General features: G+C 44.0%; 1 protein-coding gene and 1 pseudogene across 1 annotated transcript; both read left to right on the top strand.

Annotated features, from left to right (window-relative positions):
* Positions 1-5,785: 5,785 nt before the first annotated feature.
* On the top strand, positions 5,786-6,826 carry LOC132489218 (melanoma-associated antigen B4-like). Its single transcript, XM_060098136.1, has one exon. The coding sequence runs from the start codon at positions 5,786-5,788 to the stop codon at positions 6,824-6,826; it is 1,041 nt and encodes a 346-aa protein (XP_059954119.1).
* Positions 6,827-14,799: 7,973 nt separating this feature from the next.
* Positions 14,800-15,928, top strand: LOC132488068 (melanoma-associated antigen B4-like; annotated as a pseudogene).
* Positions 15,929-22,270: the final 6,342 nt, after the last annotated feature.

Raw genomic sequence — 22,270 nt, forward strand, 5'->3', positions numbered from 1 at the left:
TTTTATGATTTCTTTCCTTCTGCTAACTTTGGGATGTTTTTGTTCTTCTTTCTCTAATTGCTTTAGGTGCAAGGTTAGGTTGTTTGCTCGAGATGTTTCCTGTTTCTTAAGGTGGGATTGTATTGCTATAAACTTCCCTCTTAGAACTGCTTTTGCTGCATCCCATAGGTTTTGGGTCGTCGTGTCTCCATTGTCATTTGTTTCTAGGTATTTTTAAATTTCCCCTTTGATTTCTTCGGTGATCACTTCGTTATTAAGTAGTGTATTGTTTAGCCTCCATGTGCTTGTATTTTTTACAGCTCTTTTCCTGTAATTGATATCTAGTCTCATAGCATTGTGGTCGGAAAAGATACTTGATACAATTTCAACTTTCTTAAATTTACCAAGGCTTGATTTGTGACCCAAGATATGATCTATCCTGGAGAATGTTCCATGAGCACTTGAGAAAAATGTGTATTCTGTTGTTTTTGGATGGAATGTCCTATAAATATCAATTAAGTCCATCTTGTTTAATGTATCACTTAAAGCTTGTGTTTCCTTATTTATTTTCATTTTGGATGATCTGTCCGTTGGCGAAAGTGGGATGTTAAAAGTCCCCTACTATGAATATGTTACTGTCGATTTCCCCTTTTATGGCTGTTAGTATTTGCCTTATGTATTGAGGTGCTCCTATGTTGGGTGCATAAATATTTACAATTGTTATATCTTCTTCTTGGATCGATCCCTTTATCATTACGTAGTGTCCTTCTTTGTCTCTTCTAATAGTCTTTATTTTAAAGTCTATTTTGTCTGATATAAGAATTGCTACTCCAGCTTTCTTTTGATTTCCATTTGCATGGAATATCTTTTTCCATCCCCTTACTTTCAGTCTGTATGTGTCTCTAGGTCTGAAGTGGGTCTCTTGTAGACAGCATATATATGGGTCTTGTTTTTGTATCCATTCAGCCAATCTGTGTCTTTTGGTGGGAGCATTTAGTCCATTTACATTTAAGGTAATTATTGATATGTATGTTCCTATTCCCATTTCCTTAATTGTTTTGGGTTCGTTATTGTAGGTCTTTTCCTTCTGTTGTGTTTCTTGCCTAGAGAAGTTCCTTTAGCATTTGTTGTAAAGCTGGTTTGGTGGTGCTGAACTCTCTCAGCTTTTGCTTGTCTGTAAAGGTTTTAATTTCTCCATCAAATCTGAATGAGATCCTTGCTGGGTAGAGTAGTCTTGGTTGGAGGTTTATCTCCTTCATCACTTTAATTATGTCCTGCCACTCCCTTCTGGCTTGTAGAGTTTCTGCTGAGAGATCAGCTGTTATCCTGATGGGGATTCCCTTGTGTGTTATTTGTTGTTTTTGCCTTGCTGCTTTTAATATGATTTCTTTGTGTTTAATTTTTGACAGTTTGATTAATATGTGTCTTGGCATATTTCTCCTTGGATTTATTCTGTATGGGACTCTCTGTGCCTCCTGGACTTGATTAACTATTTCCTTTCCTATATTAGGGAAGTTTTCAACTATAATCCTTCAAATATTTTCTCAGTCCCTTTCTTTTTCTCTTCTTCTTCTGGAACCCCTATAATTCGAATGTTGGTGCGTTTAATGTTGTCCCAGAGGTCTCTGAGACTGTCCTCTGTTCTTTTCATTCTTTTTTCTTTATTTTGCTCTGCAGCAGTTATTTCCACTATTTTATCTTCCACCTCACTTATCCGTTCTTCTGCCTCAGTTATTCTGCTCTTGATCCCATCTAGAGTATTTTTTATTTCATGTATTGTGTTTTTAATCGATGCTTGATTCATCTTTAGTTCTTCTAGGTCCTTGTTAACTGTTTCTTGCATTTTGTCTATTCTATTTCCAAGATTTTGGATCATCTTTACCATCATTATTCTGAATTCTTTTTCAGGTAGACTGCCTATTACCTCTTCATTTGTTAGGTCTGGTGGGTTTTTATCTTGCTCCTTCTCCTGCTGTGTGTTTTTCTGTCTTCTCATTTTGCTTATGTTACTGTGTTTGGGGTCTCCTTTTTGCAGGCTGCTGGTTCGTAGTTCCCGTTGTTTTTGGTGTCTGTCCCCAGTGGCTAAGGTTGGTTTAGTGGGTTGTGTAGGCTTCCTGGTGGAGGGGACTAGTGCCTGTGTTCTGGTGGATGAGGCTGGATCTTGTCTTTCTGGTGGGCAGGTCCACGTCTGGTGGTGTGTTTTGGGGTGTCTGCGGACTTTTTATGATTTTAGGCCACCTCTCTGCTAATGGGTGGCGTTGTGTTCCTGTCTTGCTAGTTGTTTGGCATAGGGTGTCCAGCACTGTAGCTTGCTGGTCGTTGAGTGAAGCTGGGTGCTGGTGTTGAGATGGAGATCTCTGGAAGATTTTCGCCGTTTGATATTATGTGGAGCTGGGAGGTCTCTTGTGGACCAGTGTCCTGAAGTTGGCTCTCCCACCTCAGAGGCACAGCAGTGACTCCTGGCTCCTCAATTTGGGATGATTTGTTGTCTATTCATGTATTCCACAGATGCAGGGTACATCAAGTTGATTGTGGAGCTTTAATCCGCTGCTTCTGAGGCTGCTGGGAGAGGTTTCCCTTTCTCTTCTTTGTTCTCACAGCTCCTGGGTCTCAGCTTTGGATTTGGCCCCGCCTCTGCGTGTAGGTCGCCGGAGGGCGTCTGTTCTTCGCTCAGACAGGACAGGGTTAAAGGAGCAGCCTCTTCGGGGGCTCTGGCTCACTCAGGCCCGGCGGGAGGGAGGGGCACGGAGTGCGGGGCGAGCCTGCAGCGGCAGAGGTCGGCGTGACGTTGCACCAGCCCGAGGCGCGCCGTGCGTTCTCTCAGGGAAGCCGCCCCTGGATCCCGGGACCCCGGCAGTGGCAGGCTGCACAGGCTCCCGGAAGGGCGGTGTGGACAGTGACCTGCGCTCGCACACAGGCTTCTTGGCGGCGGCAGCAGCAGCCCCAGCGTCCCACGCCCGTCTCTGGGCTCCGCGCTTTCAGCCGCGACTCGCGCCCGTCTCTGGAGCTCCTTTACGCGGCGCTCTTAATCCCCTCTCCTCGCGCACCAGGAAACCAAGAGGGAAGAAAAAGTCTCCTGCCTCTTCGGCAGCTCCAGAGTTTTCCCGGACTCCCTCCCGGCTAGCTGTGGCACATTAGCCCCCTTCAGGCTGAGTTCTCGCCGCCAGCCCCAGTCCTCTCGCTGCGCTCTGACCGAAGCCCGAGCCTCAGCTCCAGCGCCGCCCGCCCCGGCGGGGGAGCAGACAAGCCTCTCGGGCTGGTGAGTGCCGCTCAGCACCGATCCTCTGTGCGGGAATCTCTCCGCTTTGCCCTACCCAGGTATGTGGGGAGTTTCTTGCCTTTTGGGAGGTCTGGGGTCTTCTGCCAGTGTTCAGTAGGTGTTCTGTAGGAGTTGTTCCACGTGTAGCTGTATTTCTGGTGTATCTGTGGGGAGGAAGGTGATCTCCGCGTCTTACTCTGTATTTTTAGGTTTTTTTTTTTTTTTTTTTTTTTTTTTTTTTTTTTGCAGTATACGGGCCTCTCACTGTTGTGGCCTCTCCCGTTGCGGAGCACAGGCTCCGGACGCACAGGCTCAGCGTCTATGGCTCACGGGCCCAGCGGCTCCGCGGCATGTGGGATCTTCCCGGACCGGGGCACGAACCAACATCCCCTGCATCGGCAGGCGGACTCCCAACCACTGCGCCAGCAGGGAAGCCCAGCAAGAGCTTTTAAGTTTCATTAGGTCCCATTTGTTTATTTTTGTTTTTATTTCCATTACTCTAGGAGGTGGATCAAAAAAAGATCTTGCTGTGATTTATGTCAAAGAATGTTCTTCCTATGTTTTCCTCTAAGAGTTTTATAGTGCCCAGTCTTACATTTAGGTCTCTAATCCATTTTGAGTTTATTTTTGTATATGGTGTTAGGGAGTGTTCTAATTTCATTCTTTTACATGTAGCTGTCCAGTTTTCCCAGCACCACTTATTGAAGAGACTGTCTTTACTGCACTGCATATCCTTGCCTCCTTTGTCATAGATTAGCTGACCATAGATATGTGGGCTTATATATGGGCTTTCTGTACTGTTCCATTGATCTATATTTCTGTTTTTGTGCCAGTATCATATTGTCTTTTTTTTTTCTTTTGCTTTATAACAAATTTAATCAGTTATACATATACATATGTTCCCATATCCCCTCCCTTTTGCGTCTCCCTCCCACCCTCCCTATCCCACCCCTCCAGGCGGTCACAAAGCACCAAGCTGATCTCCCTGTGCTATGCGGCTGCTTCCCACTAGCTATCTACCTTACGTTTGGTAGTGTATATATGTCCATGCTGCTCTTTCACTTTGTCACAGCTTACCCTTACCCCTCCCCATATCCTCAAGTCCATTCTCTAGTAGGTCTGTGTCTGTATTCCTGTCTTACCCCTATGTTCTTCATGACATTTTTTTTTCTTAAATTCCATATATATGTGTCAGCATACAGTATTTGTCTTTCTCTTTCTGACTTACTTCACTCTGTATGACAGACTCTAGGTCCATCCACCTCATTACAAATAGCTCAATTTCATTTCTTTTTATGGCTGAGTAATATTCCATTGTATATATGTGCCACATCTTCTTTACCCATTCATCCAATGATGGACACTTAGGTTGTTTACATATCCAGGCTATTGTAAATAGGGCTGCTATGAACATTTTGGTACATGTCTCTTTTTGAATTATGGTTTTCTCAGGGTATATGCCCAGTAGTGGGATTGCTGGGTCATATGGTAGTTCTATTTGTAGTTTTTTAAGGAACCTCCATACCGTTCTCCATAGTGGCTATACCAATTCACATTCCCACCAGCAGTGCAAGAGTGTTCCTTTTTTTCCACACCCTCTCCAGCATTTATTGTTTCTAGATTTTTTGATGATGGCCATTCTGACTGGTGTGAGATGATATCTCATTGTAGTTTTGATTTGCATTTCTCTAATGAGTAAAGATGTTGAGCATCCTTTCATGTGTTTGTTGGCAGTCTGTATATCTTCTGTGGAGAAATGTCTATTTAGGTCTTCTGCCCATTTTTGGATTGGGTTGTTTGTTTTTTTGTTACTGAGCTGCATGAGCTGCTTATAAATTTTGGAGATTAATCCTTTGTCAGTTGCTTCATTTACAAACATTTTCTCCCATTCTGAGGGTTGTCTTTTGGTCTTGTTTATGGTTTCCTTTGCTGTGCCAAAGCTTTGAAGTTTCATTAGGTCCCATGTGTTTATTTTTGTCTTTATTTCCATTTCTCTAGGAGGTGGGTCAAAAAGGATCTTGCTGTGATTTATGTCATAGAGTGTTCTGCCTATGTTTTCCTCTAAGAGTTTGATAGTGTCTGGCCTTACATTTAGGTCTTTAATCCATTTTGAGCTTATTTTTGTGTATGGTGTTAGGGAGTGATCTAATCTCATACTTTTACATGTCCCTATCCAGTTTTCCCAGCACCACTTATTGAAGAGACTGTCCTTTCTCCACTGTACACTCCTGCCTCCTTTATCAAAGATAAGGTGACCATATGTGTGTGGGGTTACCTCTGGGCTTTCTATCCTGTTCCATTGAGCTATCTTTCTGTTTTTGTCCCAGTACCATACTGTCTTGATTACTGTAGTTTTGTAGTATAGTCTGAAGTCAGGGAGCCTGATTCCTCCAGCTCCATTTTTCGTTCTCAAGATTGCTTTGGCGATGTGACGTCCTCCAACGCACGCTGTGGCGGCCATTGTTGAGAGCTGCTGTTCGGCAAGGGTGCCCTCGTTGCCTGCCTTCCTGCCCACACTCCCGCCTGCTGGCCCTGACCTCTGTCATCATGCCTCGGGGCCAGAAGAGGAAGCGCCATGCCCAGGAGAAACGCCCCCAGGCCCGGGGGGAGACTCAGAGTCTCAAGGGTGCCCAGGCCACTGAGGTGGCGGCGGTGGCAGAGATAGAAGAGTCGCCCTCCTGCCCCGCTTCTGTTTCTCGGGGTACTTCCCCGAGCTCCCCTGCTGCTGGCACTCACCAGGAGCCTCAGGGAGCCCCAGCCACTAGCTCTCGTGATGCAGGGGTTTCATGCCCAGGATCTGAAGAGGGTGCCCGGAGCCAAGATGAGAAAAGTGCAAGTACCGCCCAGGCAGCACCTTCCATTCACAGCACTTACAGCGATCCTCTGACCAGGAATGTCTGCGAGTTGGTGCAGTTCCTGCTGGAGAAGTACAAGACGAAGGAGCCCATCCCGAAGGCTACACTGCTGAAGATTGTCAACAGGAAGTACAAGAAGCACTTCCCTGAGATCCTCAGGAGAGCCTCTGAGTACATGGAGCTGGTCTTTGACCTCGAGCTGAAGGAAGCCGACCCCAGCAGTCACTCCTACGCCCTCAGCAAGCTGGGCCTCCCCAGCGAGGGAAATCCGAGTGGTGTGTCGGGGCTGCGCACGGCCTGTTTCCTGATAACTGTCCTGAGCAAGATCTTCACGAAGGGCAACCGGGCCACCGAGGAGGAGCTCTGGGAATTCCTCAATGCGTTGGGTTTGTATGCTGGGAGGAGGCACTCGATCTCTGGGGAGCCCAGTGGGCTCATCAAAGATTTCGTGCAGCAGAAGTACCTGACGTACCTCCAGGTGCCCAACAGCGATCCTCCACGCTATGTGTTCCTGTGGGGCCCGAGAGCCTGCGCTGAAACCAGCAAGATGAAAGTGCTGGAGTTTCTGGCCAAGATCAATGATACCGTCCCCAGGGCCTTCGCAGATCTCTATGAGGAGGCTCTGAAAGATGAGGTAGAGAGAGCAGGAGTGAGAGCCGCGGCCAGGGCTGTAGCTGTTGCTGAGCGCAGAGCACCTTCCAGGGCCAAGGCCCGCAGCCCCTCCCACATGTAGGGAGGGAGGCAGCGGGCAGATTGCTCACTTTGTTTTGGAAGAGAGCAGTCAAGCTCCTAAATAGTGCAGAATAGTATTGGTTGAGGGAACAATATGTTCTTACAGTTTTAAGTAGTATGGTAGTTTAGGTGCAGTTAGTTTTAATAAAATATATATCTTTTTTTCTTCTTTCCATATGAAGAATACCTAGTTAAAGATAGACAGATGATAGGTAGATAAGTAGGTAGAGAGATGCTAGATAGATTTATGATAGAGATGTTTAGTATCTTTTCAAATGTCATTACTGCATTGAAGGTTTATTTTGCTTCAGAATCAAAGTGTATTAATGTCATGGATGTCACGTTTATTGATGTTCAGTTTTAAGATTAAGAGTTTGCTATTTGTAAAAAAACCCTGAAAAGCCTTCACTATTTTCCTTTTGCTACAGAACAAGGTAACATGGCATTGGAATAGGATTTTTCATGGAAATGAGAAAGAATCCCACAAAATATTTGGGATCTCAAAATGGTGATACAAAAGTAAAAGCTGGTTAATTCTTAGTTTGCCTTCTTCTCTTTCTCTTTGCTTGTAAAATTAAAGAATATATACCTAGCTTTGCTTAGGTTATTCAAACTGTTTGAAAATTAAATCATGGTAAATAAGAAAAAAAAAAAAAAAGATTGCTTTGGCTATTCGGGGTCTTTTGTGTTTCCATACAAATTGCGAAATTTTTTGCTCCAGTTCTGTGAAAAATGCCAGGGGTAGTTTGATAGGGATTGCATTGAATCTGTAGATTGCTTTGGGTAGTAGAGTCATTTTCACAATGTTGATCCTTCCAGTCCAAGAACATGGTACATCTCTCCATCTATTTGTATCATCTTTAATTTCTTTCATCAGTGTCTTATAATTTTCTGCATACAGGTCTTTTGTCTCCTTAGGTAGGTTTATTCCTAGATATTTTATTCTTTTTGTTGCAATGGTAAATGGGAGTGTTTCCTTGATTTCACTTTCAGATTTTTCATCATTAGTATATAGGAATGCCAGAGATTTCTGTGCATTAATTTTGTATCCTGCAACTTTACCAAATTCATTGATTAGCTCTAGTAGTTTTCTGGTAGCATCTTTAGGATTCTCTATGTATAGTATCATGTCATCTGCAAACAGTGACAGCTTTACTTCTTCTTTTCCGATTTGGATTCCTTTTATTTCCTTTTCTTCTCTGATTGTTGTGGCTAAAACTTCCAAAACTATGTTAAATAAGAGTGGTGAGAGTGGGCAACCTTGTCTTGTTCCTGATCTTAGTGGAAATGGTTTCAGTTTTTCACCATTGAGGACAATGCTGGCTGTGGGTTTGTCATATATGGCCTTTATTATGTTGAGGAAAGTTCCCTCTGTGCCTACTTTCTGCAGGGTTTTTATCATAAATGGGTGTTGAATTTTGTCGAAAGCTTTCTCTGCATCTATTGAGATGATCATATGGTTTTTCTCCTTCAGTTTGTTAATATGGTGTATCACGTTGATTGATTTGCATATATTGAAGAATCCTTGCATTCCTGGAATAAACCCCACTTGATCATGGTGTATGATCCTTTTAATGTGCTGTTGGATTCTGTTTGCTAGTATTTTGTGGAGGATTTTTGCATCTATGTTCATCAGTGATATTGGCCTGTAGTTTTCTTTCTTTGTGACATCCTTGTCTGGTTTTGGTATCAAGGTGATGGTGGCCTCGTAGAATGAGTTTGGGAGTGTTCCTCCCTCTGCTATATTTTGGAAGAGTTTCAGAAGGATAGGTGTTAGCTCTTCTCTAAATGCTTGATAGAATTCGCCTGTGAAGCCATCTGGTCCTGGGCTTTTGTTTGTTGGAAGATTTTTTATCACAGTTTCAATTTCAGTGCTTGTGATTGGTCTGTTCATATTTTCTATTTCTTCCTGATTCAGTCTTGGCAGGTTGTGCATTTCTAAGAATTTGTCCATTTCTTCCAGGTTGTCCATTTTATTGGCATAGAGTTGCTTGTAGTAATCTCTCATGATCTTTTGTATTTCTGCAGTGTCAGTTGTTACTTCTCCTTTTTCATTTCTAATTCTATTGATTTGAGTCTTCTCCCTTTTTCTCTTGATGAGTCTGGCTAATGGTTTATCAATTTTGTTTATCTTCTCAAAGAACCACCTTTTAGTTTTATTGATCTTTGCTATCGTTTCCTTCATTTCTTTTTCATTTATTTCTGATCTGATTTTTATGATTTCTTTCCTTCTGCTAACTTTGGGATGTTTTTGTTCTTCTTTCTCTAATTGCTTTAGGTGCAAGGTTAGGTTGTTTGCTCGAGATGTTTCCTGTTTCTTAAGGTGGGATTGTATTGCTATAAACTTCCCTCTTAGAACTGCTTTTGCTGCATCCCATAGGTTTTGGGTCGTCGTGTCTCCATTGTCATTTGTTTCTAGGTATTTTTAAATTTCCCCTTTGATTTCTTCGGTGATCACTTCGTTATTAAGTAGTGTATTGTTTAGCCTCCATGTGCTTGTATTTTTTACAGCTCTTTTCCTGTAATTGATATCTAGTCTCATAGCATTGTGGTCGGAAAAGATACTTGATACAATTTCAACTTTCTTAAGTTTACCAAGGCTTGATTTGTGACCCAAGATATGATCTATCCTGGAGAATGTTCCATGAGCACTTGAGAAAAATGTGTATTCTGTTGTTTTTGGATGGAATGTCCTATAAATATCAATTAAGTCCATCTTGTTTAATGTATCACTTAAAGCTTGTGTTTCCTTATTTATTTTCATTTTGGATGATCTGTCCGTTGGCGAAAGTGGGATGTTAAAAGTCCCCTACTATGAATATGTTACTGTCGATTTCCCCTTTTATGGCTGTTAGTATTTGCCTTATGTATTGAGGTGCTCCTATGTTGGGTGCATAAATATTTACAATTGTTATATCTTCTTCTTGGATCGATCCCTTGATCATTATGTAGTGTCCTTCTTTGTCTCTTCTAGTAGTCTTTATTTTAAAGTCTATTTTGTCTGATATGAGAATTGCTACTCCAGCTTTCTTTTGGTTTCCATTTGCATGGAATATCTTTTGCCATCCCCTTACTTTCAGTCTGTATGTGTCTCTAGGTCTGAAGTGGGTCTCTTGTAGACAGCATATATATGGGTCTTGTTTTTGTATCCATTCAGCCAATCTGTGTCTTTTGGTGGGAGCATTTAGTCCATTTACATTTAAGGTAATTATTGATATGTATGTTCCTATTCCCATTTTCTTAATTGTTTTGGGTTCGTTATTGTAGGTCTTTTACTTCTGTTGTGTTTCTTGCCTAGAGAAGTTCCTTTAGCATTTGTTGTAAAGCTGGTTTGGTGGTGCTGAACTCTCTCAGCTTTTGCTTGTCTGTAAAGGTTTTAATTTCTCCATCAAATCTGAATGAGATCCTTGCTGGGTAGAGTAATCTTGGTTGCAGGTTTTTCTCCTTCATCACTTTAATTATGTCCTGCCACTCCCTTCTGGCTTGTAGAGTTTCTGCTGAGAGATCAGCTGTTATCCTGATGGGGATTCCCTTGTGTGTTATTTGTTGTTTTTGCCTTGCTGCTTTTAATATGATTTCTTTGTGTTTAATTTTTGACAGTTTGATTAATATGTGTCTTGGCGTATTTCTCCTTGGATTTATTCTGTATGGGACTCTCTGTGCCTCTTGGACTTGATTAACTATTTCCTTTCCCATATTAGGGAAGTTTTCAACTATAATCTCTTCAAATATTTTCTCAGTCCCTTTCTTTTTCTCTTCTTCTTCTGGAACCCCTATAATTCGAATGTTGGTGCGTTTAATGTTGTCCCAGAGGTCTCTGAGACTGTCCTCTGTTCTTTTCATTCTTTTTTCTTTATTTTGCTCTGCAGCAGTTATTTCCACTATTTTATCTTCCACCTCACTTATCCGTTCTTCTGCCTCAGTTATTCTGCTCTTGATCCCATCTAGAGTATTTTTTATTTCATGTATTGTGTTTTTAATCGATGCTTGATTCATCTTTAGTTCTTCTAGGTCCTTGTTAACTGTTTCTTGCATTTTGTCTATTCTATTTCCAAGATTTTGGATCATCTTTACCATCATTATTCTGAATTCTTTTTCAGGTAGACTGCCTATTACCTCTTCATTTGTTAGGTCTGGTGGGTTTTTATCTTGCTCCTTCTCCTGCTGTGTGTTTTTCTGTCTTCTCATTTTGCTTATGTTACTGTGTTTGGGGTCTCCTTTTTGCAGGCTGCTGGTTCGTAGTTCCCGTTGTTTTTGGTGTCTGTCCCCAGTGGCTAAGGTTGGTTTAGTGGGTTGTGTAGGCTTCTTGGTGGAGGGGACTACTGCCTGTGTTCTGGTGGATGAGGCTGGATCTTGTCTTCCTGGTGGGCAGGTCTACGTCTGGTGGTGTGTTTTGGGGTGTCTGCGGACTTTTTATGATTTTAGGCCACCTCTCTGCTAATGGGTGGCGTTGTGTTCCTGTCTTGCTAGTTGTTTGGCATAGGGTGTCCAGCACTGTAGCTTGCTGGTCGTTGAGTGAAGCTGGGTGCTGGTGTTGAGATGGAGATCTCTGGAAGATTTTCACCGTTTGATATTATGTGGAGCTGGGAGGTCTCTTGTGGACCAGTGTCCTGAAGTTGGCTCTCCCACCTCAGAGGCACAGCACTGACTCCTGGCTCCTCAATTTGGGATGATTTGTTGTCTATTCATGTATTCCACAGATGCAGGGTACATCAAGTTGATTGTGGAGCTTTAATCCGCTGCTTCTGAGGCTGCTGGGAGAGGTTTCCCTTTCTCTTCTTTGTTCTCACAGCTCCTGGGTCTCAGCTTTGGATTTGGCCCCGCCTCTGCGTGTAGGTCACCGGAGGGCGTCTGTTCTTCGCTCAGACAGGACAGGGTTAAAGGAGCAGCCTCTTCGGGGGCTCTGGCTCACTCAGGCCCGGCGGGAGGGAGGGGCACGGAGTGCGGGGCGAGCCTGCAGCGGCAGAGGTCGGCGTGACGTTGCACCAGCCCGAGGCGCGCCGTGCGTTCTCTCAGGGAAGCCGCCCCTGGATCCCGGGACCCCGGCAGTGGCAGGCTGCACAGGCTCCCGGAAGGGCGGTGTGGACAGTGACCTGCGCTCGCACACAGGCTTCTTGGCGGCGGCAGCAGCAGCCCCAGCGTCCCACGCCCGTCTCTGGGCTCCGCGCTTTCAGCCGCGACTCGCGCCCGTCTCTGGAGCTCCTTTACGCGGCGCTCTTAATCCCCTCTCCTCGCGCACCAGGAAACCAAGAGGGAAGAAAAAGTCTCCTGCCTCTTCGGCAGCTCCAGAGTTTTCCCGGACTCCCTCCCGGCTAGCTGTGGCACATTAGCCCCCTTCAGGCTGAGTTCTCGCCGCCAGCCCCAGTCCTCTCGCTGCGCTCTGACCGAAGCCCGAGCCTCAGCTCCAGCGCCGCCCGCCCCGGCGGGGGAGCAGACAAGCCTCTCGGGCTGGTGAGTGCCGCTCAGCACCGATCCTCTGTGCGGGAATCTCTCCGCTTTGCCCTACCCAGGTATGTGGGGAGTTTCTTGCCTTTTGGGAGGTCTGGGGTCTTCTGCCAGTGTTCAGTAGGTGTTCTGTAGGAGTTGTTCCACGTGTAGCTGTATTTCTGGTGTATCTGTGGGGAGGAAGGTGATCTCCGCGTCTTACTCTGTATTTTTAGGTTTTTTTTTTTTTTTTTTTTTTTTTTTTTTTTTTTGCAGTATACGGGCCTCTCACTGTTGTGGCCTCTCCCGTTGCGGAGCACAGGCTCCGGACGCACAGGCTCAGCGTCTATGGCTCACGGGCCCAGCGGCTCCGCGGCATGTGGGATCTTCCCGGACCGGGGCACGAACCAACATCCCCTGCATCGGCAGGCGGACTCCCAACCACTGCGCCAGCAGGGAAGCCCAGCAAGAGCTTTTAAGTTTCATTAGGTCCCATTTGTTTATTTTTGTTTTTATTTCCATTACTCTAGGAGGTGGATCAAAAAAAGATCTTGCTGTGATTTATGTCAAAGAATGTTCTTCCTATGTTTTCCTCTAAGAGTTTTATAGTGCCCAGTCTTACATTTAGGTCTCTAATCCATTTTGAGTTTATTTTTGTATATGGTGTTAGGGAGTGTTCTAATTTCATTCTTTTACATGTAGCTGTCCAGTTTTCCCAGCACCACTTATTGAAGAGACTGTCTTTACTGCACTGCATATCCTTGCCTCCTTTGTCATAGATTAGCTGACCATAGATATGTGGGCTTATATATGGGCTTTCTGTACTGTTCCATTGATCTATATTTCTGTTTTTGTGCCAGTACCATATTGTCTTTTTTTTTTCTTTTGCTTTATAACAAATTTAATCAGTTATACATATACATATGTTCCCATATCCCCTCCCTTTTGCGTCTCCCTCCCACCCTCCCTATCCCACCCCTCCAGGCGGTCACAAAGCACCAAGCTGATCTCCCTGTGCTATGCGGCTGCTTCCCACTAGCTATCTACCTTACGTTTGGTAGTGTATATATGTCCATGCTGCTCTTTCACTTTGTCACAGCTTACCCTTACCCCTCCCCATATCCTCAAGTCCATTCTCTAGTAGGTCTGTGTCTGTATTCCTGTCTTACCCCTATGTTCTTCATGACATTTTTTTTTCTTAAATTCCATATATATGTGTCAGCATACAGTATTTGTCTTTCTCTTTCTGACTTACTTCACTCTGTATGACAGACTCTAGGTCCATCCACCTCATTACAAATAGCTCAATTTCATTTCTTTTTATGGCTGAGTAATATTCCATTGTATATATGTGCCACATCTTCTTTACCCATTCATCCAATGATGGACACTTAGGTTGTTTACATCTCCAGGCTATTGTAAATAGGGCTGCTATGAACATTTTGGTACATGTCTCTTTTTGAATTATGGTTTTCTCAGGGTATATGCCCAGTAGTGGGATTGCTGGGTCATATGGTAGTTCTATTTGTAGTTTTTTAAGGAACCTCCATACCGTTCTCCATAGTGGCTATACCAATTCACATTCCCACCAGCAGTGCAAGAGTGTTCCTTTTTTTCCACACCCTCTCCAGCATTTATTGTTTCTAGATTTTTTGATGATGGCCATTCTGACTGGTGTGAGATGATATCTCATTGTAGTTTTGATTTGCATTTCTCTAATGAGTAAAGATGTTGAGCATCCTTTCATGTGTTTGTTGGCAGTCTGTATATCTTCTGTGGAGAAATGTCTATTTAGGTCTTCTGCCCATTTTTGGATTGGGTTGTTTGTTTTTTTGTTACTGAGCTGCATGAGCTGCTTATAAATTTTGGAGATTAATCCTTTGTCAGTTGCTTCATTTACAAACATTTTCTCCCATTCTGAGGGTTGTCTTTTGGTCTTGTTTATGGTTTCCTTTGCTGTGCCAAAGCTTTGAAGTTTCATTAGGTCCCATGTGTTTATTTTTGTCTTTATTTCCATTTCTCTAGGAGGTGGGTCAAAAAGGATCTTGCTGTGATTTATGTCATAGAGTGTTCTGCCTATGTTTTCCTCTAAGAGTTTGATAGTGTCTGGCCTTACATTTAGGTCTTTAATCCATTTTGAGCTTATTTTTGTGTATGGTGTTAGGGAGTGATCTAATCTCATACTTTTACATGTCCCTATCCAGTTTTCCCAGCACCACTTATTGAAGAGACTGTCCTTTCTCCACTGTACACTCCTGCCTCCTTTATCAAAGATAAGGTGACCATATGTGTGTGGGGTTACCTCTGGGCTTTCTATCCTGTTCCATTGATCTATCTTTCTGTTTTTGTCCCAGTACCATACTGTCTTGATTACTGTAGTTTTGTAGTATAGTCTGAAGTCAGGGAGCCTGATTCCTCCAGCTCCATTTTTCGTTCTCAAGATTGCTTTGGCGATGTGACGTCCTCCAACGCACGCTGTGGCGGCCATTGTTGAGAGCTGCTGTTCGGCAAGGGTGCCCTCGTTGCCTGCCTTCCTGCCCACACTCCCGCCTGCTGGCCCTGACCTCTGTCATCGTGCCTCGGGGCCAGAAGAGGAAGCGCCATGCCCAGGAGAAACGCCCCCAGGCCCGGGGGGAGACTCAGAGTCTCAAGGGTGCCCAGGCCACTGAGGTGGCGGCGGTGGCAGAGATAGAAGAGTCGCCCTCCTGCCCCGCTTCTGTTTCTCGGGGTACTTCCCCGAGCTCCCCTGCTGCTGGCACTCACCAGGAGCCTCAGGGAGCCCCAGCCACTAGCTCTCGTGATGCAGGGGTTTCATGCCCAGGATCTGAAGAGGGTGCCCGGAGCCAAGATGAGAAAAGTGCAAGTACCGCCCAGGCAGCACCTTCCATTCACAGCACTTACAGCGATCCTCTGACCAGGAATGTCTGCGAGTTGGTGCAGTTCCTGCTGGAGAAGTACAAGACGAAGGAGCCCATCCCGAAGGCTACACTGCTGAAGATTGTCAACAGGAAGTACAAGAAGCACTTCCCTGAGATCCTCAGGAGAGCCTCTGAGTACATGGAGCTGGTCTTTGACCTCGAGCTGAAGGAAGCCGACCCCAGCAGTCACTCCTACGCCCTCAGCAAGCTGGGCCTCCCCAGCGAGGGAAATCCGAGTGGTGTGTCGGGGCTGCGCACGGCCTGTTTCCTGATAACTGTCCTGAGCAAGATCTTCACGAAGGGCAACCGGGCCACCGAGGAGGAGCTCTGGGAATTCCTCAATGCGTTGGGTTTGTATGCTGGGAGGAGGCACTCGATCTCTGGGGAGCCCAGTGGGCTCATCAAAGATTTCGTGCAGCAGAAGTACCTGACGTACCTCCAGGTGCCCAACAGCGATCCTCCACGCTATGTGTTCCTGTGGGGCCCGAGAGCCTGCGCTGAAACCAGCAAGATGAAAGTGCTGGAGTTTCTGGCCAAGATCAATGATACCGTCCCCAGGGCCTTCGCAGATCTCTATGAGGAGGCTCTGAAAGATGAGGTAGAGAGAGCAGGAGTGAGAGCCGCGGCCAGGGCTGTAGCTGTTGCTGAGCGCAGAGCACCTTCCAGGGCCAAGGCCCGCAGCCCCTCCCACATGTAGGGAGGGAGGCAGCGGGCAGATTGCTCACTTTGTTTTGGAAGAGAGCAGTCAAGCTCCTAAATAGTGCAGAATAGTATTGGTTGAGGGAACAATATGTTCTTACAGTTTTAAGTAGTATGGTAGTTTAGGTGCAGTTAGTTTTAATAAAATATATATCTTTTTTTCTTCTTTCCATATGAAGAATACCTAGTTAAAGATAGACAGATGATAGGTAGATAAGTAGGTAGAGAGATGCTAGATAGATTTATGATAGAGATGTTTAGTATCTTTTCAAATGTCATTACTGCATTGAAGGTTTATTTTGCTTCAGAATCAAAGTGTATTAATGTCATGGATGTCACGTTTATTGATGTTCAGTTTTAAGATTAAGAGTTTGCTATTTGTAAAAAAACCCTGAAAAGCCTTCACTATTTTCCTTTTGCTACAGAACAAGGTAACATGGCATTGGAATAGGATTTTTCATGGAAATGAGAAAGAATCCCACAAAATATTTGGGATCTCAAAATGGTGATACAAAAGTAAAAGCTGGTTAATTCTTAGTTTGCCTTCTTCTCTTTCTCTTTGCTTGTAAAATTAAAGAATATATACCTAGCTTTGCTTAGGTTATTCAAACTGTTTGAAAATTAAATCATGGTAAATAAGAAAAAAAAAAAAAAAGATTGCTTTGGCTATTCGGGGTCTTTTGTGTTTCCATACAAATTGCGAAATTTTTTGCTCCAGTTCTGTGAAAAATGCCAGGGGTAGTTTGATAGGGATTGCATTGAATCTGTAGATTGCTTTGGGTAGTAGAGTCATTTTCACAATGTTGATCCTTCCAGTCCAAGAACATGGTACATCTCTCCATCTATTTGTATCATCTTTAATTTCTTTCATCAGTGTCTTATAATTTTCTGCATACAGGTCTTTTGTCTCCTTAGGTAGGTTTATTCCTAGATATTTTATTCTTTTTGTTGCAATGGTAAATGGGAGTGTTTCCTTGATTTCACTTTCAGATTTTTCATCATTAGTATATAGGAATGCCAGAGATTTCTGTGCATTAATTTTGTATCCTGCAACTTTACCAAATTCATTGATTAGCTCTAGTAGTTTTCTGGTAGCATCTTTAGGATTCTCTATGTATAGTATCATGTCATCTGCAAACAGTGACAGCTTTACTTCTTCTTTTCCGATTTGGATTCCTTTTATTTCCTTTTCTTCTCTGATTGTTGTGGCTAAAACTTCCAAAACTATGTTAAATAAGAGTGGTGAGAGTGGGCAACCTTGTCTTGTTCCTGATCTTAGTGGAAATGGTTTCAGTTTTTCACCATTGAGGACAATGCTGGCTGTGGGTTTGTCATATATGGCCTTTATTATGTTGAGGAAAGTTCCCTCTGTGCCTACTTTCTGCAGGGTTTTTATCATAAATGGGTGTTGAATTTTGTCGAAAGCTTTCTCTGCATCTATTGAGATGATCATATGGTTTTTCTCCTTCAGTTTGTTAATATGGTGTATCACGTTGATTGATTTGCATATATTGAAGAATCCTTGCATTCCTGGAATAAACCCCACTTGATCATGGTGTATGATCCTTTTAATGTGCTGTTGGATTCTGTTTGCTAGTATTTTGTGGAGGATTTTTGCATCTATGTTCATCAGTGATATTGGCTTGTAGTTTTCTTTCTTTGTGACATCCTTGTCTGGTTTTGGTATCAAGGTGATGGTGGCCTCGTGGAATGAGTTTGGGAGTGTTCCTCCCTCTGCTATATTTTGGAAGAGTTTCAGAAGGATAGGTGTTAGCTCTTCTCTAAATGCTTGATAGAATTCGCCTGTGAAGCCATCTGGTCCTGGGCTTTTGTTTGTTGGAAGATTTTTTATCACAGTTTCAATTTCAGTGCTTGTGATTGGTCTGTTCATATTTTCTATTTCTTCCTGATTCAGTCTTGGCAGGTTGTGCATTTCTAAGAATTTGTCCATTTCTTCCAGGTTGTCCATTTTATTGGCATAGAGTTGCTTGTAGTAATCTCTCATGATCTTTTGTATTTCTGCAGTGTCAGTTGTTACTTCTCCTTTTTCATTTCTAATTCTATTGATTTGAGTCTTCTCCCTTTTTCTCTTGATGAGTCTGGCTAATGGTTTATCAATTTTGTTTATCTTCTCAAAGAACCACCTTTTAGTTTTATTGATCTTTGCTATCGTTTCCTTCATTTCTTTTTCATTTATTTCTGATCTGATTTTTATGATTTCTTTCCTTCTGCTAACTTTGGGATGTTTTTGTTCTTCTTTCTCTAATTGCTTTAGGTGCAAGGTTAGGTTGTTTGCTCGAGATGTTTCCTGTTTCTTAAGGTGGGATTGTATTGCTATAAACTTCCCTCTTAGAACTGCTTTTGCTGCATCCCATAGGTTTTGGGTCGTCGTGTCTCCATTGTCATTTGTTTCTAGGTATTTTTAAATTTCCCCTTTGATTTCTTCGGTGATCACTTCGTTATTAAGTAGTGTATTGTTTAGCCTCCATGTGCTTGTATTTTTTACAGCTCTTTTCCTGTAATTGATATCTAGTCTCATAGCATTGTGGTCGGAAAAGATACTTGATACAATTTCAACTTTCTTAAGTTTACCAAGGCTTGATTTGTGACCCAAGATATGATCTATCCTGGAGAATGTTCCATGAGCACTTGAGAAAAATGTGTATTCTGTTGTTTTTGGATGGAATGTCCTATAAATATCAATTAAGTCCATCTTGTTTAATGTATCACTTAAAGCTTGTGTTTCCTTATTTATTTTCATTTTGGATGATCTGTCCGTTGGCGAAAGTGGGATGTTAAAAGTCCCCTACTATGAATATGTTACTGTCGATTTCCCCTTTTATGGCTGTTAGTATTTGCCTTATGTATTGAGGTGCTCCTATGTTGGGTGCATAAATATTTACAATTGTTATATCTTCTTCTTGGATCGATCCCTTGATCATTATGTAGTGTCCTTCTTTGTCTCTTCTAGTAGTCTTTATTTTAAAGTCTATTTTGTCTGATATGAGAATTGCTACTCCAGCTTTCTTTTGGTTTCCATTTGCATGGAATATCTTTTGCCATCCCCTTACTTTCAGTCTGTATGTGTCTCTAGGTCTGAAGTGGGTCTCTTGTAGACAGCATATATATGGGTCTTGTTTTTGTATCCATTCAGCCAATCTGTGTCTTTTGGTGGGAGCATTTAGTCCATTTACATTTAAGGTAATTATTGATATGTATGTTCCTATTCCCATTTTCTTAATTGTTTTGGGTTCGTTATTGTAGGTCTTTTACTTCTGTTGTGTTTCTTGCCTAGAGAAGTTCCTTTAGCATTTGTTGTAAAGCTGGTTTGGTGGTGCTGAACTCTCTCAGCTTTTGCTTGTCTGTAAAGGTTTTAATTTCTCCATCAAATCTGAATGAGATCCTTGCTGGGTAGAGTAATCTTGGTTGCAGGTTTTTCTCCTTCATCACTTTAATTATGTCCTGCCACTCCCTTCTGGCTTGTAGAGTTTCTGCTGAGAGATCAGCTGTTATCCTGATGGGGATTCCCTTGTGTGTTATTTGTTGTTTTTGCCTTGCTGCTTTTAATATGATTTCTTTGTGTTTAATTTTTGACAGTTTGATTAATATGTGTCTTGGCGTATTTCTCCTTGGATTTATTCTGTATGGGACTCTCTGTGCCTCTTGGACTTGATTAACTATTTCCTTTCCCATATTAGGGAAGTTTTCAACTATAATCTCTTCAAATATTTTCTCAGTCCCTTTCTTTTTCTCTTCTTCTTCTGGAACCCCTATAATTCGAATGTTGGTGCGTTTAATGTTGTCCCAGAGGTCTCTGAGACTGTCCTCTGTTCTTTTCATTCTTTTTTCTTTATTTTGCTCTGCAGCAGTTATTTCCACTATTTTATCTTCCACCTCACTTATCCGTTCTTCTGCCTCAGTTATTCTGCTCTTGATCCCATCTAGAGTATTTTTTATTTCATGTATTGTGTTTTTAATCGATGCTTGATTCATCTTTAGTTCTTCTAGGTCCTTGTTAACTGTTTCTTGCATTTTGTCTATTCTATTTCCAAGATTTTGGATCATCTTTACCATCATTATTCTGAATTCTTTTTCAGGTAGACTGCCTATTACCTCTTCATTTGTTAGGTCTGGTGGGTTTTTATCTTGCTCCTTCTCCTGCTGTGTGTTTTTCTGTCTTCTCATTTTGCTTATGTTACTGTGTTTGGGGTCTCCTTTTTGCAGGCTGCTGGTTCGTAGTTCCCGTTGTTTTTGGTGTCTGTCCCCAGTGGCTAAGGTTGGTTTAGTGGGTTGTGTAGGCTTCTTGGTGGAGGGGACTACTGCCTGTGTTCTGGTGGATGAGGCTGGATCTTGTCTTCCTGGTGGGCAGGTCTACGTCTGGTGGTGTGTTTTGGGGTGTCTGCGGACTTTTTATGATTTTAGGCCACCTCTCTGCTAATGGGTGGCGTTGTGTTCCTGTCTTGCTAGTTGTTTGGCATAGGGTGTCCAGCACTGTAGCTTGCTGGTCGTTGAGTGAAGCTGGGTGCTGGTGTTGAGATGGAGATCTCTGGAAGATTTTCACCGTTTGATATTATGTGGAGCTGGGAGGTCTCTTGTGGACCAGTGTCCTGAAGTTGGCTCTCCCACCTCAGAGGCACAGCACTGACTCCTGGCTCCTCAATTTGGGATGATTTGTTGTCTATTCATGTATTCCACAGATGCAGGGTACATCAAGTTGATTGTGGAGCTTTAATCCGCTGCTTCTGAGGCTGCTGGGAGAGGTTTCCCTTTCTCTTCTTTGTTCTCACAGCTCCTGGGTCTCAGCTTTGGATTTGGCCCCGCCTCTGCGTGTAGGTCACCGGAGGGCGTCTGTTCTTCGCTCAGACAGGACAGGGTTAAAGGAGCAGCCTCTTCGGGGGCTCTGGCTCACTCAGGCCCGGCGGGAGGGAGGGGCACGGAGTGCGGGGCGAGCCTGCAGCGGCAGAGGTCGGCGTGACGTTGCACCAGCCCGAGGCGCGCCGTGCGTTCTCTCAGGGAAGCCGCCCCTGGATCCCGGGACCCCGGCAGTGGCAGGCTGCACAGGCTCCCGGAAGGGCGGTGTGGACAGTGACCTGCGCTCGCACACAGGCTTCTTGGCGGCGGCAGCAGCAGCCCCAGCGTCCCACGCCCGTCTCTGGGCTCCGCGCTTTCAGCCGCGACTCGCGCCCGTCTCTGGAGCTCCTTTACGCGGCGCTCTTAATCCCCTCTCCTCGCGCACCAGGAAACCAAGAGGGAAGAAAAAGTCTCCTGCCTCTTCGGCAGCTCCAGAGTTTTCCCGGACTCCCTCCCGGCTAGCTGTGGCACATTAGCCCCCTTCAGGCTGAGTTCTCGCCGCCAGCCCCAGTCCTCTCGCTGCGCTCTGACCGAAGCCCGAGCCTCAGCTCCAGCGCCGCCCGCCCCGGCGGGGGAGCAGACAAGCCTCTCGGGCTGGTGAGTGCCGCTCAGCACCGATCCTCTGTGCGGGAATCTCTCCGCTTTGCCCTACCCAGGTATGTGGGGAGTTTCTTGCCTTTTGGGAGGTCTGGGGTCTTCTGCCAGTGTTCAGTAGGTGTTCTGTAGGAGTTGTTCCACGTGTAGCTGTATTTCTGGTGTATCTGTGGGGAGGAAGGTGATCTCCGCGTCTTACTCTGTATTTTTAGGTTTTTTTTTTTTTTTTTTTTTTTTTTTTTTTTGCAGTATACGGGCCTCTCACTGTTGTGGCCTCTCCCGTTGCGGAGCACAGGCTCCGGACGCACAGGCTCAGCGTCTATGGCTCACGGGCCCAGCGGCTCCGCGGCATGTGGGATCTTCCCGGACCGGGGCACGAACCAACATCCCCTGCATCGGCAGGCGGACTCCCAACCACTGCGCCAGCAGGGAAGCCCAGCAAGAGCTTTTAAGTTTCATTAGGTCCCATTTGTTTATTTTTGTTTTTATTTCCATTACTCTAGGAGGTGGATCAAAAAAAGATCTTGCTGTGATTTATGTCAAAGAATGTTCTTCCTATGTTTTCCTCTAAGAGTTTTATAGTGCCCAGTCTTACATTTAGGTCTCTAATCCATTTTGAGTTTATTTTTGTATATGGTGTTAGGGAGTGTTCTAATTTCATTCTTTTACATGTAGCTGTCCAGTTTTCCCAGCACCACTTATTGAAGAGACTGTCTTTACTGCACTGCATATCCTTGCCTCCTTTGTCATAGATTAGCTGACCATAGATATGTGGGCTTATATATGGGCTTTCTGTACTGTTCCATTGATCTATATTTCTGTTTTTGTGCCAGTACCATATTGTCTTTTTTTTTTCTTTTGCTTTATAACAAATTTAATCAGTTATACATATACATATGTTCCCATATCCCCTCCCTTTTGCGTCTCCCTCCCACCCTCCCTATCCCACCCCTCCAGGC

The sequence above is a fragment of the Mesoplodon densirostris genome, chromosome 4 (genome assembly GCF_025265405.1).
Source record: "Mesoplodon densirostris isolate mMesDen1 chromosome 4, mMesDen1 primary haplotype, whole genome shotgun sequence".
In the NCBI taxonomy this organism is placed as follows: Eukaryota; Metazoa; Chordata; class Mammalia; order Artiodactyla; family Ziphiidae; genus Mesoplodon; species Mesoplodon densirostris.

Bases quoted from the DNA above. Each gene is read 5' to 3' on its own strand.
- LOC132489218 (XM_060098136.1), top strand. From the start codon at position 5,786: ATGCCTCGGGGCCAGAAGAGGAAGCGCCATGCCCAGGAGAAACGCCCC.